Source organism: Hyperolius riggenbachi, chromosome 4 (assembly GCF_040937935.1).
Source record: "Hyperolius riggenbachi isolate aHypRig1 chromosome 4, aHypRig1.pri, whole genome shotgun sequence".
In the NCBI taxonomy this organism is placed as follows: Eukaryota; Metazoa; Chordata; class Amphibia; order Anura; family Hyperoliidae; genus Hyperolius; species Hyperolius riggenbachi.
The window spans coordinates 364,998,950-365,017,581 of NC_090649.1; the positions used below are offsets into that span (position 1 = coordinate 364,998,950).

The 18,632-nt window shown below is 42.2% G+C and overlaps 1 protein-coding gene across 1 annotated transcript in view; it reads right to left on the reverse strand.

Annotated features, from left to right (window-relative positions):
* PPP1R14C (protein phosphatase 1 regulatory inhibitor subunit 14C) overlaps positions 1-18,632 on the reverse strand; it is a 114,341-nt gene that overhangs the window by 15,722 nt on the left and 79,987 nt on the right. Inside the window, exon 2 of the mRNA XM_068279551.1 lies at positions 756-839. Coding sequence (XP_068135652.1) covers positions 756-839 — 84 coding nt within the window. The remainder of the gene's footprint in view (positions 1-755; positions 840-18,632) is intronic.

Sequence of the window (18,632 nt, forward strand, 5' to 3'; positions counted from 1 at the left end):
AAACTACTGAGGAGGAAGGCATGGTAGATGCGTACTCTTAATACATTTGGCCCGTAGGTCTAAACCACGCATAGGATCTTAGTTTTTGTATTTGATTTACCATCCATTTATTGTTTCTTACCGTTTGCTTGTTTTTCACCATATGCATTTGTCTCTCTCATTGGATGGGAGAATCTGCCACTCACACCTTTGTGACATTTCATTCCCTATTTTTTTGACACAAGGTTGCCTGGTTACGCACTCAGTTCCAAATTCCCACCCTTTATGTTGAGGAGGCCTGTGATTGGTTGCTCTGGTGTGCGCTTCCTTCTTAGTGTGCATGGATTGCATTGTTGCCTGATATAAGGCCAACTACGGTGTATGAAGTGCACAGAAGCAATGATAACAGGTTCTATATACATGTTCTACTATGTCATCTCCTTCATTATTTCTATTTTTAAGCAAACTCAGAAAAAAGAAAACACGTAGGAGGGTATCTCATCTAATCACATCGATAAGGACATAATAATAGTACTACTTAGAATACAAAAGCATTACTGCTTATATATAAAGGACAATTCTAGTCAGGATACAAATCAGCATCTCATTTATATATTAGGTGGTTTGTATTGTGTGCTTCCATAGTCACTAATTCATCTAGAGTCTTCTATAGAACTTTGGTCACCCGCACAACCCACAATAATTTCCTACTCTCAAGCTTTCCCTGCTTTTTTATTAGTAGTATTAACTAATAAGAGATCATGAAAGTCACATACTCTTAGTTTGATAGCTCGTTCTTCTTCACTGGATGCATCTAGAAGATCATCTATGTCTATTTCTACTTCTGGCATTTCTTCTTCCTGGGGAAAGAAAAAAAAAAAGGTCTATTACATTTTGTCATATAAAGGGCAGAATAGGTACTGTAATCTCAAAGGCAACTCAGCACCTATTTGATAACATATGTAAAACAAAATAGTGGGGGTATCACTTTGGGAGTCCGCACCCCTACCCCCTCTCCCATCTGTATGCGTTCCCCTCGCTTCTCCAGCCAGACCCACAGGTACCACCCTATCAAGTTCCTGCAGTGGCCCAGACTCCTGCAATGCATGCCGCCGGCAGATGTACTCACATCTAAGGACTACATCTCCCCGCATGTATTGCAACAGCTGATAAACGTGTGACACCACTATGGGCAGTGCTACAGCTGCGGGTCTGTCTGGAGAAGATGGCAGAGTGCATACAGATGGGGGCTAGGGAGCAGGCCCCTGAAGGTGAGCAATGCTTCACACTCCCCCAATGGCTCACAATATTAGCTGTCTCGGGAGGGGGATTTAATGTTAAAGTAATAGCTTTGATTGGACACTTTTGCCTGGATGTCAGATACCAATGCACATTCCTTGTGCTGCCCTTTTAAATGTGCTGGCCACACACAGAAATCTGAATCACAATCAATTTTATTTGGCCAAATAGGTTTGCCCTTAGCAGATCAACAGATTTTACCCACAGCAGCAGATAGAAGGCATGTAAATACTTCAGGGACTGCATACAGGTCTGAGATACAACAAGTGCACCAGAGTAAGGGGCGGTTCACATTTGTTTTAAAAAAAAATATCCGTGGCTCCGTTTTGGGACCCAGACCAAAACCGGAGCCACGGATACCAATGTTAAAAATAGCAGCAGTTTTCAATGAATAAAAAAAAAAAACACCTTATCCGTGGGCGATCCGGGTAATCCGGGTTGAAAAACTGAATGGAGGGTCCGGACTTGTTGGGACTTCACGGAGCACGGAGGAGTAGTGGCAGGCAATGCAAAAATGGATCTCCCTCTACACAGACACAGAAACGGAGGGAGATCTGGATTGCCTACTGCCTGCTCCTCCCCTCAGCATACTGGTAGGTGTCCCCAGGTATAGGCTAGAGGGGGAAGCAGCCAGGACGAGGGGTAGTGGGCACTGCGGTGGGGAGGGGGGTTGACCCTTCGTCCCCGCTACCCCTTCAGCTATTTGCGCAAATGTAATGTATGCAGCAAACTGGGGAGCTTACCTTCTTTCCTTCCTCCGGGGGAGCAGGGTCCCAGGTAAGGGGAGCAATCACCCTCTCCGCCGCTGTGCCCGCTGCCGCCCCTCCTAGCTGCTTCCCCCTCCAGGTCGGCACCCCCCTACACACACGGCCCACAGCCAGGGCTGGGGATACGTTTCCACCGACTGGAAACGTAAAGGACATTTTAATGCAAACTGAGGGGAAAAAAAACAGTGTGGAACGAGCCTTACTGATAAAGAATTTTAAAAATAATTTTTAAGTCTGTAAATTCCCAGTTATTTGCATAACACCGATGTTAATTTTAAATGAATCATTTTTATTAATGTCCAATGTTAGTTATCAATTTAAAACATCATTTCAATACACATAAGCATGCTTATTGGTATATATGACATACGTTCAAGACTGTAGTCACAAATACAACAATGTGATGGTGGGACCAAGAATGGGGGACCCTAAATCCAGTTTTGCAAAGGGCTGCAAAAAAAAGCTTGCCCAGAAAACGCTAGGCAGACTTTAAGAAAAAAAACCTCACATTCTCGCTCCAAACAAGCATAAAAGAAAGGATGTCATCGATGTGAATTCTCAGTGCCCACATAGAAATAGATCAGATACAAAGCTAGAACTATAGAACATCATCAGATATAATGAGCGACAATGAGGGCTTTCTGAATGTCAGTTGAAAGTAGTCTGGGTGATCTAAATTACAAATTATGAATGAATCTACTGCAGATTGAAAATACTGCAAGACAAATTAGTCATCTATCCCCCCCTTTAGAACAAAGCACTGTATATGGTCTGTACTGCACACAAAAAATAGCAATACCGACATGCATTAATATGGAGAAACCTAAATGCTGAATGTGTAGGATAAAAGGCACGGTGTGACCCAAGCACTGGCTCACAGATTTGCTTTGCACTTACAATTACCAGTGAGCAGAATGCACACAGCATGCAAGACAGAGACCGTTTTACTTCCTGGGAGATTATAAATAGTCAAACATTTCCCACTACATGCTGCCCTTTCATATAGTTCAGTATAGTTCACATTTGTTGATTTACATTGAAGTACTTCCTTCTATCAAATAAAAAGAGAGTGGCGCTAAAGAAGAATCTATATATTTCTCTCTTTATTAATTTAAAAATCTAGATTAATTATAAACACACACACACACACAGTAGTTTCCTTCAAAAACCATTCATATAAACTGCAGTATAACATTCATTCTATATGCACCCATTCATAGTGGAAGCACTCTGATTTGCCCCTTTAAAAATTCCAAAAATTAAAAACATATATATGCGCATAAAAATCATAAAATATGTCCTTAAACAAATAAAAATAGTTTTTCTTCATATAGCTATGTATAACTTTCTATCTTCCATAAAAATCCAACAGCTCAACTAAATATCATAAGAGTTTGCACATCTCAGTGTCACCGCTGCAAAGTTCTCAGTGAGCTGTATACTGTATAGTAAACGTTACACTCCCGTATATCCATTCCACTGACTGATCAATACTGCACGTGTGAGCACCGGCCGGCTGCTCTATCACGCTAAATGCATTAGATTCTAAAGGAAGACTATCGCAACCGTTGAAACATGTTAATCTAATGCTAGGTACACACCACACAATTTTGTGTTAGATAGATGGTTCAATAGATCATTTCCGACATGTCCGATCTTATTCTCGATCATTTTTCTGATCGATTTCTCATAGAAGTGAATGGAAATAGATAAGAAAAGATAACAGAATCTAATCGGAAAATTGAATCGGAAATCGATCGGACGGAAAATCGACAGAAAAAAACGCATTGTGTGTACCCAGCATTAGGAAAACTGTCAGATTGACAATCTATATTTGCCTTGTACATATAACACGTGAGAAGTAAAGGTAAGATCAGTTTGGCAAGTGGTGAATGCAGCAAGAACCACCGGGACACAAGCAGGAAGTGACATCACAGCCTGGCCCGACGACGATCCGGAAGCAGTGTACAGGAGTACAGTGAGCGGAAAAGTACTGGAGAGGAAAGACATCAGCCTCAGCGTGTTAGAGCAGCCAGCCAGCCTCAGCATGTTAGAGGACTCGGCTCCCGAAGACTTCCGAAGTCGCCCACGGTGGGGGATTCAAACATGCGAGCCAGCTCTGCACCGAAGGCACCGGGAGAGGAGAGGAAAATCTCATTAGGACCCAGAGCCTTCCCTCTCCTTAGGTAAGTATCTGGTTTCTTTTTTTTACCTTTAAGTCAAAAGGCAGTTTTACTTACCTAGGGCTTCTACAGTCGCCCTGTGCCCGCATGGGTACTCAACGATCCTCCGGTCCCCCACCACGGCTAAGTTTCGCTGACAGCGATTGCACAGCCCTCTGGTCTCCCGCCACGGCTCAGTTTCGCTGTCAGTGACTGCACGGCCCTGGCCGCGCACAGCCTCATTCCCGCTTCCATTACTGGTAGCGTCCTGTGCAGGTGCAGTAGAGAGTACTGTATGCAGGGGCCTGCGCTTGGCAAGGGGTCTGTAGAACGCAGAGGGAAGCCTAAATAGGATTCTGAGGCTTCCCAAAATGCAGCTAAGCAGGTCTTTCAGGTTCTCTTTAAGGCTAGAGTCCTCATTCAGGCTGGCCGGTAACTGCATCCCCAACCTGTCCATCCACCAGGTCTCCCACCTAAAAAGGGTATTTCTGTGGTCTCAACCCCTCCCTACTGTACTTTTTCTAATACCTGCCATCTCAATCGACTGATACTATTGCCGCACTCAGTGAAGTATCTCGCCAGGGGATATTCCCTCTTCATTCACCCCCTCTTTCCTAATGATTCCAGGTTGTGTATATTGCTTTTGTTTTTATTAAGCCTAGTCTTGATCTCCCTTGTGGTCTGGCAAACATAGGACAGACCACAATGACACTTAATTAGATACACTACGCCACTGGAAACACATGTAGCGTAATCTCTAAAAGCTATAAGGAAGGCCAATCTAGGATGATACACATGGGGACTCCTGATGATGCCATTGCAATGCTGGCAGCTAAGACAGGTGAAAGGCTTTAGAGTGCATACACACATCTAATTTTGCACTTTCCATGTAGAATGAGAGCTTACCTACACAATCTGTTTATAGTTTAAAACTTGTAGTCCTGCCGCCTATTGCGTGGAGGTGGTAAAATTGGCCAGTGATTGGCCATTCAAATTTGGAAGTGTGTATGCAGCTCAAGATTTGAATCCCACACAGAGACTTGGAATCCATCACTCTATATGGGGGAACCTGTTCACATGAATGGTGGAATATTTCTATAATTTTGTTTTCTACAACTTACTCACAAACATCTGCTCAGGTTCCCATGCCCTCTGAGTTGATCAACCCCAATGCAGTCTATAAGCAGCTGGTTACAATTAAAGGGAACCTTAACTGAACGGGGGGTAAAGAGTTTCACTTACCTGGGGCTATTACCAGCCCCCTGCAGCAGTCCTGTCCCCTCGGAGCTGCTCTGGAATCCTCCGGTCCCCCGCTGTCACTTAGTTTCATTTTTGACGACTCACCAGTCGGCCGGCCGGCTTGCGTATTATTGGACGCATTCCCTACTGCAATTAGCGCGGTTGCAGACCGCAACGCGCACAAAAATACGCTTTGCCGCATTCCGCATGCATAGATATGTGGCAACGCGTATCTTTGTATGCGTTGCGGTCCGCAACAGCGCTAATTGCAGTAGGGAATGCGTCCAATAATACGCATGGCGGTAGGCCGACTGGTGAGTCGTCAAAAATTAAACTAAGTGACAGCGGGGGACCGGAGGATTCCAGAGCGGCTCCGAGGGCACAGGACTGCTGCAGGGGGCTGGTAATAGCCCCAGGTAAGTGAAACTCTTTCAGTTAAGGTTCCCTTTAAAGCCCCTTCCAAATAAGATTACATACTGCCATCAGAATCTGAGTCAGGTCAGCATTTACTATCCAAACAGTGAGTAAAAGTATTAAAATTAGTAGTACTGTCAAAATGGTACTGTAAAAATGATCTTGTGTATTTCTTGCTTGCTTGTGACTTAAAGAGTAACTGTCAGGCTGCAGAAGCTAATTTAAACCTCTATTCTCCTGTGTTAAACAGTATAGAAGGAAGCTCAAAAGCCATTAGTGAAGATAAAAACCCCAGTTACCTTTGATGTGTGCTTATCAGCAAGTCTGTTATAGACCCATAAAGACGCAAGACGCAGCTAAACTGCAAAGCATTCTGGGGCCCTCCCCTCGGCTGCTAATGAGACGTTACAGAAGCTTGTAATCAGTCTAGCTGTGTAGCACTGATAAATCTCGGGGCAGAGTACTCTGCAGGAGTCAGCTATTGTTCCTAGCCACATGGCTCATTAATATTCACTGCACACTGTGTTGTTCAAGTAGGAGCTTATCTGTGATCAGGAAGCAGGCAGGACATGACGACACATTTGACAGAAAAACATGGAGCCTGCCATGAGCTGTCAGGAGCATCTATCTCTGCATATACTATATACAAATTCTGTGAAATCCAAACGTGGACAGTGAAATGCATATGTAATGTAAGTACAGCCAATCTTTAGCTACTGATATATGTGTTTATTTTCTCTGAGACCTTATACCTAACAGCTCCTCTTTAAAAGGCATTTTATGAATACTATCTGAAAATATCACCTAGGAGAAAAAGAGAAGGGTTTTCACAGACTTTTCCAATGTATTTTTTAGGACGTGTAGTCAATTTGAAAAGTTTAAACATTTAAGACTTCACATATATGAAAACGTTCTGGTTTGACATGTGGGTCCTATTCGAAAGAGGACAATCAAGCTGTACTGCAACATGCCAAAGGCCATACTGGCTCCTTTCACAGACCTTATTGCTTTTACTGATGGCTAACACAGTACAGCACTATTACTTCTCAGACCTGCCAAAGAGTTTTATGATGTTTTTCTGCTGGCAGTAATTTGGGTTATCACTTTCAACTAGTTAAAACCCGATCTTCCCAGTTATTCATTTTGAGCAAAGAGTGAATCTGATTATGTCAATCAACGGGCTAGGCTACTCTGTTACAGACACATTACACATGTTTCAGTATGACTGGGACAAACAGCTTACATACAAAAATTCAAGTGTTTCTACTTAGAATAATGCCTGGGGCTCTCTTTAGCTTACTATACATGCTTGATACATGCTCTATTAGATCATGAGTCTGGATTTTTGCAGGCACAGTTTAATTATTGGACTTATTCCAGGCTTTCATACAGATTTTGTTTTATGTTGTAACATGACAAACATGTAATGTTCTTTATATGTTCAGTTCATGCTAAATAAAGCTTTCTTTGATACCAAAAACTTCCACAGAACTGCTTAGATCAGTGCTGCACTAAACTTTTTATTATTTAAGGTTATTCAAATTTCTATTTTGATTTATGGCCCACTAATAATTTGAAAACGGATAGTAAGCTCAGATTTTACTTATCTGCAACCATGGCAACAGTACTTATAGCCTTTATGCAACAGGCAATCCCTGCCCCCTGCGTATAATGTGTGCTGGGGCACAGATAATCATAAGAACAAGAAAGCAGGGAGGTGGTTTAGATGTTATGATTTGCCACCATCTATCCCTTATAAAGTCACTCCAAAATGTGTAAAAACATGACCTGGCAAGGTCAAGGTAGGAGGTGGAGCATGTTTGCTCCTCTCTTTCCTGGCCAGCCAGTATGTCTGAATAAGGCTCTGGTTGAAATATTAAGGGCAACCCCACTCCAAATAAAGCAATTCCCAAATCTGAAGGATGAACTTTGGGAACTGCCAAGATCCTTCTGAACCCAAAGTAACGTCCACTGAGCCTGTACATCAATATTATTTGGTTCTGATCAAACAGAAACAAATATTTGTGCTGAATTTAAACTTTAAAGTGACCCACTCAGAATATGTTATCTTACATGAAAGAGTTTTAGGACTGCAATTCCTTATGAATGAGCATTACACTATAGTCCTCTAGGTCCTGCCTAGAGAGAAACGCACTTGCATACCTTAATATTTGACTCTTTCAGACAGAAAAAGAAAAAAATGAACACAAGCTAGTCATTTGTATGCTCTGCACTGTACATTCACATGTCTAATGTTAGCTCAGGTACCCTTTACCCTAAAATTGAAAAGCAAAACTATTTCACACATGCAGTTCTGAAGAGACTACACGAGGGTGTTACTGTCATCCCCATAACCATTACTATGGGTGACCCAGTGTCACCTAGAAGTAAAAGGATTGGTGTTTAAAATAAGTAATGAAAAGGAAATCTACAGTGTCTTTAATTTTAATTTAATTAAATTCTACATACTGTATACAAATACTTAAAGAAAAGCTATTGAAATTAAAAGTTATGTGCATTTCAAGTTTACCATTGCAAACAGCAGATGGAGGACAAACGGAACACAGTTCTGAGCTAATTGGCTACTTGGCTTATGGGGCTGTGAAATTAGATTAACAAACACTAACGACATATTGAGCAATTAAGCCGAGCACGCTGCACAGAACTCCAATCATTATGTTTATTGAAGCCAATGTTAAAAAAAAAGTTGTCTACAGGTTAACGGTGGTCACAGATGGCAAGATTTCTAAACAACATTTTAGATTAGTTCAATTTACAAAATGATTCAATTTGCTTAGTGGATAAAACAGCAAAGCAGCTAAAGATCACACCAACAATCTTGTGATCCAATCTAAATCCCATCAAGAATAAGCTGGACTAGCTTAACATGTTCTAACCCAATCTGATTTGATCTCGTTTTGGAATCAAGGCGGCTTAAAAATTAATCTTTTTTGACGCTGGTATTTAAAAAAATTATGCCTTGAATTTTTTTGTGTAGTCGGCTTAAAGAAAATCTGTACTAAAAGGAAAATTATCAACGTTATTTTTTATGTACAAAACAGACACTAGTGGGGGCATAGATGCACGAGTATCAGCACACACTACAATATCCTTTTCCATGAAAAATGCCTTCCATGCTTTTTTTTTTTCGGCTCAATATAGTGCAAGGATTAATGGCAAACACTATTTCAGCTTGATAACTTTGCTTTTACATGCATAAAACACATTTGTTCCACAATGTTTCTAAAGCACTGATACATAGACATGCACATGTCTGCTGCCAGTGAACAGATTCGACCAGGTGCTAAAAATTAATAACATCTCTGGCTCTGTGCAGTTACTTATGTAGCCAATGGGATAATTTAATTGCAACATAGCTCCGAGCAAGCTTACTGTTGCCAAGGTCGCAAAGAAGAAGTGCAATTTCTGAAATTCTTAGCTGGCTACAAATAGAAATATTACAATTTTTAATAACAATTAATTACAAAAAGACTCATGTAGCACCAATTTTTATTTGTGCCAATTTTATAATAAAAGTGAAGTTTAGTCTAGCTACACTTCAATGTGGTTAAAATTATGTAAACATTAGCCCTTGATCAATGTTGCATTGAACAGTTTAAAGATATTAGCAAATAACCAGTATGTAAATCACACCTTGTACACAAAAAAAAAAAAGCTAACCTTAACCACCCACAGCCAACTTTAACCTCTCCCTCACAGATAAACTCATCACCCCCCCATATCCCCTGGAAAAAAAACTGCAAATTTTCGGGTGCACCATAGAAATATCAGCAAATGGGGGGAAACTTGGGTGCTGTGGCCCTTTGCAAAGCAAAATAGCTACAAATAGCAGGCGATAAATAGCAGGCGGCCCAGACACTCAATTCCCCCACCCATTGCCAATATTTCTATGGGCACCCAAACTTCTGCTGCTATCGAGAGCCCAAATTCCCTGCTTCCATTCAGAAGGCATTTTATCACTGTCAAAGCTCAATAGTTCTAAAGCTATAGATAGACAGCATAAAGTTAAGTTTAAAGTACTCCTGAACATAATAATACGTAAATAATTTTTGGGATAAACAACTTCTTGCTAAATATCTTAACACCGCTTATTGCCTTCAGAATCCCTTCTATTCCCAGTTCCACTCTATTTTAGTAGTCAAATATTATTGGCCAGAGGTGTTCATGGCTGTGCATGAGCACATAGTCACAGGGCAGAGTCGAGTTCTGAACCACACATGCCCAGGAAAAGGAAGCCTCCTTGCCCAATGAAGAGACAGTGGACACAAGCACTTACTTTTAATGGGTATGCGCATTCAGAACTTGTGCATGCTCAGCAACTATGTGGTCATGCGTGGCCTCAATTGCTTCTGGTGAATAGTATTCAACTACGTGGGCAGAGTAGTACAGAGTAGAATAGTACAATAGAGCAGAGTAGGGAATGGGAGGGACCCTAAAGGTAATGAGCAGCGTTAAGATGTTTAGCAATATATTCGTGAGAGAGTGCAGGCATGCCTCCTGCCAGGCTGTAGGAATGCACCCAAGTTATCTGTTGATCAGACTTTGGGTACTTTGTGCAAGGAAATTAAATCTGCAGGGAAAACTAGGGAACTCATCCTCTATTAGGCCAACACCAAAAACCTAATAGAGGTTTTTGAAGCAGATTTTCAGAGCGATGCTAGGCATGTTTAGAGAGGTTTTCTAAACATGCCTAGCGTTTTTTGGAGCGTTTTTGTGTAGCAGATTTCATATATTGTTACAGTAAAGCTGTTACTGAACAGCTACTGTAACAAAAACGCCTGGAAAACCGCTCTGTTCTAGCATTTTTCAGAGCCGTTTGAGCTTTTCCTATACTTTACATTGAGGCAGAAACGCATCTGCAAACTGCGAAAATGTTGCAGGAGCCACGTTTGTGATTTGCTAAAAACCTCAAACCTGTTGGCAATGGCAGGCTGGGATGGCTGACAGGGTAGAGTGTCATCTTCCTGGCCAGAAGCTTTTTAAGAAGCAGATGCTATCTTACTCCCCCTGGCGGTATTCCTGAGCATAGCTCGGGCTAAGGTTTAGAGGCTAGGAGCGGTAAGAATGGCAGCTCCTGCTGCTTACCTGGGTCTTGCGTGCAACCCGCGCTGCCCAGCAAGACTCCAGGGCTCTCTTGCCGGCCACCGGGATCCCCATCTCCTCTCTGCTTCTTGGATCCCAGTGGCCAATCAGCGGCAGAGTGTTACATCATCAGTGGTGGCGCTTAAAAGTAAAGTGGACCTGAACTATTGCACACGACAGAAGGAAACAGAAATGCACCCAGTATGTATGTAGAGAGTTTAGCCTGTCTAATTCTTTGTCTCTAATCACAAATTGAATTTTGATCTCTCCCTCACTGCCACAGGTGATAATATCCTGTGCTTTCAAATGAGCTTAACAATATAGCCATTTGATTCCCAACTGCTTCTGAACTAAGTGCTTCTGCTGATCTGCCGTACTCTCCATACTCACCATCCGACATGTCCTGCGACGTCCCCTTGATGACGGTCATCAGCAACGCCTCTTCCTGCTGGCAGGTATGCATGACATTACACATTGGGAGCGAATGAGACTTCAAGCAATACCAGTATTTTGCGCGGGAGTCGTCGGGGATCTTAGCCATCTGATCCACCATGACAGCCGTTATTGCGGCGCAACGTTCGCATAGTCATGCGCCTGTATCCACGTCTGGGTTTTTACTACTCTCTGCCTGCCGCCTGCACCGACCTCTGCCTGGATTTTGACTACTCTCTGCCTGCCACCTGTACCGACCTCTGCCTGGATTTTGACTACTCTCTGCCTGCCACCTAAGACTGATAGCAAAGGGAAAAAAAAAGTCCAAAACGAATTACGCTTGTACTGCCCAGATTGTGATGTCACCCTCTGTGCTATTTTCGGTTTCAAAATATACCTCACGCGGGACTGTACTGTATGGTCTGGTGCCTTATTTGTACAGTTTCACTCTAAGTTTATTAATAAATTTAACTACTTCAACAATTTTATGTTCTAGTCTTTTATTATACGGGTGATGTCTACATGACCTTTATTGTGACATATTGTGGTGAGTTATGACTTAAGAATTGGAGGACTACAATTCTTGAAAAAAAAAAAAAAGGGACTGCTTTTAGATCCATAAATCCAGACAGAAATGAACTGCCAGGAAAGTTAAAATAGTTTTAAAATCCCCTTTTATGTTACATATGTTTCAATCAACATGATTGTTATATGCAAATTAAAGGAGTCAGTGGAAACCTAAACTGAGGAGTAGGAATCGGATGATTTTTGTACCGACTCCACAGCCCTGCAAATACATTTACTTTGTGTCAACTGCTATTCCAAAGCTGGGCACTTGAGCAATTGAGTGTTTGCCCAAAACGCAGTGCCGGTGTTTGTCTGTGTATTCTGCCATTGTATAAATGAACATTGATCTGCTATAAGCATTACATGGTTCAGCCATGGTCCTTCCTGTATTGTGTTAGACTGTTTGGGGAGTGGTGGTCTTCTTGTGTCAGGTGGCTCTCAGCTGATTTAGAGGAGGCCTGCAGAGCATATTGATATTTATTCCTGAGATGTTCCCATTTTCTGAAGTGTGAATATCTGAAGAATGGAGTTTTACAGAGATAATATAAAGGTATGCAGCTGATTATGTTTCAGTGGGGAACATGTAAACAGCTTTTTATTAAAGGACAACTGAAGTGAGAGGGAGATGGAGGTTGCCATATTTATTTCCTTTTAAACAATACTATTTGCCTGGCTGCCCTGCTGATCCTCCTCCTCTAAGGGCTCGTTGTCACTTGAGCGGGAATCGCGCGATTCCCACTCAAGGCAAACCGCTAGCACATGTAACACTATGGCAGTGTACTCACTGCCGCGTTTGTGGTCAGCATTAACCGCAAACGTGTTACATGCAGCGGTTTGCCGACGATTCCCGGAGCGATCGCGATTAGCATGTATGGAAACGCTAATCGTGATCGCTCCCAAACCGCTACAGTGTCCAGTGATTTTTCTGCGTTAATCGTGGAAAAATCACTCCCGTAAACGCCAGCGGTAATCGCCGGCGTTTTGCGGTTTTAGGTGTGAATGGACCCTAATACTTTTAGCCATAAATACTGATCAAGCATGCAGATCAGATGTTTCTGAGTGAAGTCTGACTGGATTGGCCGTATTCTTGTTTCTGGTCTGTGATTCAGACACTACTGAGGACTGACAACTCAGCAAGACAACCAGGCAACTAGTATTGTTTATAAAGAAATAACTATGGTAGCCACTATATCCATCTCACTTCAGGCGTCCTTTAACAAAAACATCCAGGCCCATATGCAATTCCATTTTACTTCTGAGTTTTCTCCTGGGTGATCTTTTCAAACGTGTCAATAAAATGCCTTTTAAATCACCAGCAAGCAAGAAAATTCTTAAAATAGTTTTGATAGTACTTTTCCACCTACTTTTTAGTACTTTTTCCATTGCAAAGTGCTGAAGAGTTATTCTCAATAGATGATGAAAAATTATCTCCTAGGAGAAAAAGTTAATTGCATATGGGCCCCAGAGTTCAGATTCACTGGAGTTCCTCCTTAAAGTGTAAATCATGTAATAAAAAAAGTGCTTCATTCTTACAATAATTATGTATAAATGATTTAGTCAGTGTTTCCCCATTGTAAAATCTTTTAAATCCCTGATTTACATTCTGACATTTATTACATGGTGACATTTTTACTGTTGGCAGGTGATGTAGCTGCTGCATGCTTTTTTGGCAGTTGGAAACAGCTATAAACAGTTATTTCCTACAATGCAACAAGGTTCACAGACAGGAAATTGCCAGGAGTACCACGGTCCTCAGAATTTCTTTGTGGGAGGGGTTTCACCACAATATCAGCCATACAGGGCCCCCTGATAGTCTGTTTGTGAAAAGGAATAGATTTCTCATGTAAAAGGGGGTATCAGCTACGGATTGGGATAAAGTTCAATTCTTGGTCAGAGTTTCTCTTTAACAAGGCTTTAACCCAGGTTTACTGATGTACACAAAGAATGCAATAACCTGTGATCACAAAGTGGTTAAACTACAAAACTGTAACTACCTAGCTATAATAGGTCAACTCAGAATATGCACACATAAAGGTGCACAGTATCAACAGTAAACTAATCCATCACTCATAGATCATTAATAAACAATCATTCCCAATACACAGTCTACAAATCACTGGAACCACAAATATAAGGCTTCATACAGCTCAAGTTCCTTTTGTTAAGTTAGATTATATGCATGGTTACCAAACAGTAGTGTAGATGCACAGGACCATTTCACTTGCCTCACTCTGCTTACACATGAAATGTAAACAGCACAAAGAAAAAACAAACTGTATACTGCAAAATCATAGAATAAGGGTTGCCGTTTGGGTGCTACATTGTAAGATGTCCATAGTAAGCAAAATAAATACGTATCGCTGAAACAATGCATAATTGTCTTAACCCTTAGACTGCTTCTGACATGTTTAGACGAAATCCCGCGGATATCTAAAGACGTTTTCTGCAAAACTACAAAAACCTGCCTCCAACAGATTTTCAGCTAAAGGCAGGTTTCCGCAAAAGGCACTGTGCCGACGTCTAAAGGCGTTTTCCACAAAAATGACTGAATTTGTTTTTTTATTTTCAGCTTTTTGTTTTTCCATTTTCATTTTTCGTTTTTGACTAAGTTGACTAGAGATATACAAATACGTTGATGCAAAGTTATGCAAATGTTGAAAATCTATGCAGCTTGAAAATGGACCAGTCCCATGCATCCAAGATTGGGTTAGCTTATTCACAAGCTGCATACATTTTCATCATAATTCGGTATCACATTTCTATTATTTGCATTTAAACACAATCCCTATGGACTATTAAAGATTATGAAACATGTAAAGCTTGTCAAAACATTCAGTCTCCAGTGTGCTAGATGTCATACAAGCATATTAAAATATCAAGTTGAATGGAAAAAAAAATAAAACACAATGAAAAAGGTGGGGTCAACAAGTTATCTTTCTTTCTAGCATTAGGCAACCATAAAGCACTGCTCTGCTGATAGTATTAATACTATACACACAATATATAAATCTAAAGCACAAAGGAGACTGAAAACGCCTGCATACTTATGATTCATTTCACATTCAGAGCCCATTTTTAGTAGTGTGTATGTTTGTTTAACTTTGAGAAATGTAGAAGCATTTGTTTCTTTAACCGACAGTACATCATAATCATTTACATACTGAAACAGTGTGCTACAAGAGTCTACAAACAAGCAACTTGTCAAAACCACTTTGACTCAAAATGTTTACTGTTGCCAGTTTTTACTGTAAATGCTCTAAAAGTTTTAAGGGCCTATTTCCACTTGCAGTGCTGCGACCTGATTTCTGTATTGACACAATTTGCAGATTGTAAGGGCACAGTTAGAATATATATTGTGGTGCACTTTCTCCACTGGTGCAACTAGATTTTCGCCCAAATGCTAACACAGCATTCTGCATTTTTCCTGCATTTGTATTTGGGTTGAGTCAATGGAAGTGCAAGAAAATCGCATAGCAGACATGGTACTTTGCACTTTTATTGCAATATACATATTTAAAACTTAAGTGCTTTTTTTTCCAGAGTCGAAATCGCAAATGCAATCATGCAGTGAAAATTTGTGTAATGTCTATGGCACAGGAAGTACTAGACAAGAGCACAAACCGCAACAAACGCTTAAAAAATGCTAACTCTTAAAAACACAAAAAAGAAGAAAGACTTGGGTTAATATACCTGTACTTTAAAAAGTGAACCTGAGCCAAAGCTTGCGTCACAAATGAAATTCTTACCTAAGGGCCTGAGCCCACTAACACAGTTGTACGCAGTTGTGTCTGCTTTTCAGCAACACAATGTTAGAGATGCTGAAAAGTGGACACAACTGTGCACAACTGCGTTAGTGGGCTCACGCCCTAACAGGGAAGTCTCTGGAACTTATAGTGGCTTCCCGGTCCTCCTCGCTCTTGTCACTGCTCGCAGGGACCCTCCAGAAGGTTTGGGCTGTCGCTCTTCTTCAAGAATGAGCGCAGCCGTGCTGCATCTGCGCAATTACAGACGGATGTGCACAGTATCACGAAGCTGCTCATGCACGAAAAGCTTCAGCTTACTGCACAGGCACGGCAATATTTGTGCAATATGGCTGCGCTAGAACTAGAGCTTAAAGACTTTGGCTCATATGCAATTCATTTTTTTCTCCTAGTTGATCATTTTTCATTTTCTCTTTAAAAGAACTATTCAGCATTTTGCAATTGAAAAAGTACCAAAAATAGTCAAAAAAGTACTTTGAAAATGATTTTGTGTATTTTCTTGCAAGCTGGAGGTTTAACCGGTTCGGACTGCATTGGTAGAAAATTACGTTCTGCAGATGGCTGCACGGCTCTGACAGGATGTAGATTTCTCCTTACCTGCCGCATGTTCCTGCCATTACCGCCGATCTCGCCGTTCTGCACCCGCCGCAATTCACACGCCCTGCCGTCTATAAGAAGGCAAAGCTCTTTGAGAAAGTCAGGAACCGCTTTCATTGGCTCCTGACTTCTTGATCACTGTGCGCCAATCACATTGGCTCACATTGATAGACAGCGTCTAAAGCGGCTCCTGACCGGCTGACAGCGCTCTGCCGCCATAGTCGGCAGAGAGAGGGGCCTGCAGCGATGGAAGAACGTTGTGACCGGTGAGAGCGATGGGTATTTGCAGCAGTTCATTGGGAGGCGCTGTTTTCTTGTACTAGTGGTCTCTGGTCCTTGAAGGCACGCAAAGGGTTAAAAGCATTTTATTGACAAGGTATGAAGATATCACCTAGGTCCTAGGAGAAAACTCGTGATAAAAAAAGTTAAATGGGCCCTTGTCAGAAATCTTTGGGGGGTCCGCAATCGGCAACAAGGTACTGGAGGATGCCGTGCAAAGCCTCTACAGGATCCAGAGGCTTCCCTCTTCTTAAGTTTTTCCTTTTTGACCCAAACTTCGGCTCGTGTACATTCTACATTAACCTATAACGTAGCGAACAAGAGGATGTTTACTTACCTGGGGCTTCTTCCAGCTCCCCTTTAGTCTGTCAGCTTCCTTGATGTTCTTCTGGTCCAATCTGTGGTTGGAAAGTCTTATTGAACTGCACATGCACAGGAGATCAGCGAGACACGGTCGGGACTGCGCATGTGCAGTAGTTCACGACAGCCGGCGTTGAAAGTGGCACAGACATCGAGGGAGCTGACGCACTAAAGGGGGCTGGAAGAAGGCCTTCATCTCAGGCACACTTTCCCGCTTCTGCCTCTGCAGTCCATGGGCATCCACGACCTAGCCCTGCCCTGGTTCTCTCTTTCTACATCTCCAATCACCCTTTTAAGACCTGCTTCAACGGCTTTTCCATCCCCCTCTCAGTTGGGATCCCACAGGGCTGTTCTTGGCTTCCCTACTGTCCCCACTATACACCTCTGCCATGTGCAAAGTCACCTTCTCCAAGACTCAATTATCAACTGCATGCATTACAATCTCCACACCCCGGATCTCTCCACCACCACAATGGACAAGGTCGCCTCCTGCTTCTCAGCTAAACTTGGACAAAATGGAGCTCCTGATTTTTCAGCCCCACACAGCACCACCACTCCCGAGCATGTATATCATGGTTGATAACACAACCATCTGCCCCAGCTCCCACTTAAGCCTGATGCTTGGGTGTCACACTGGACTCTTCCCTCTTCTTTACACTCCACATTCAAAACCTCGCTCAATCTTGCAACTTCCACCTCTGCAACAACTCCAAAATCTGCTCTCTCCTGACCCTGGACACCACCAAACTCCTCATTCATGCCCTAATCTCCTGCCTCAACTACTGCAACTCTTTTCTGTCTGGCCTCCCTTTGAACTGCATCAATCCCCCTACAATCGGATCATGAATGTGGCAGCCACACTGATCCATTCTTCCTATCACCCCACCTCCACAATTGCACTCTGTAAATTCCTCCACTGGCTTCCTTATCTGCTCCAGGATAATCTGCCTACAAATCTGTACACAAGACCTGCCCAACTTACATCTCCACAGACATACACCCGGCTGCTCCTTCCATCCTCCAACCGCCTGCACCTGACCACCCGATGCATCTGCCACTCTCATGCAAGACTACAAAACTTCTCAAGAGCTGCCCCCACTCTCTGGAACTTCCTTCCACCACACATCAGGCTCGCCCCATCCTTCAAACAAAAATGCACCTCTTCAAGATCGACCCCCCCCCCCCCCCCAAAAAAAAAAACCAATGCCATACCTCACTTTGCTGAGAAGCTATCATGCAACCCATATGTAATATGTAATGTTTCCCTATCATCTCCCTTTTCATGGTAAGCCTCTGGCAGGGTCCTTCCTCCTAGTGTATCCAACTTATCAAGTAACCTTTCTGTGGACTGACATGGACTTAAATTAGGTGGTCTCTAAAGCCTCGTACACACTATCAATTATAATTGGCCAATCTTTGGCATATTTTACCACCTCCATGTAGTATGGGAGCTTACCTGCACAGTCTGCTCATAGTATTCAAAATCTTTTGGCCCTCACACTACATGGAGGTGATAATTGGTAGTGTGTACAAGGCTTAAGACTTATACTCTGTTACATGATCTAGTACCTTGTTGTCTGTCTCCCCATGTATCTATTGTGCAGCGCTGTATAATATGTTGGTGCTTTATAAATACAATAAATACTAATTTAGTGGTGATTGACAGTATTGCA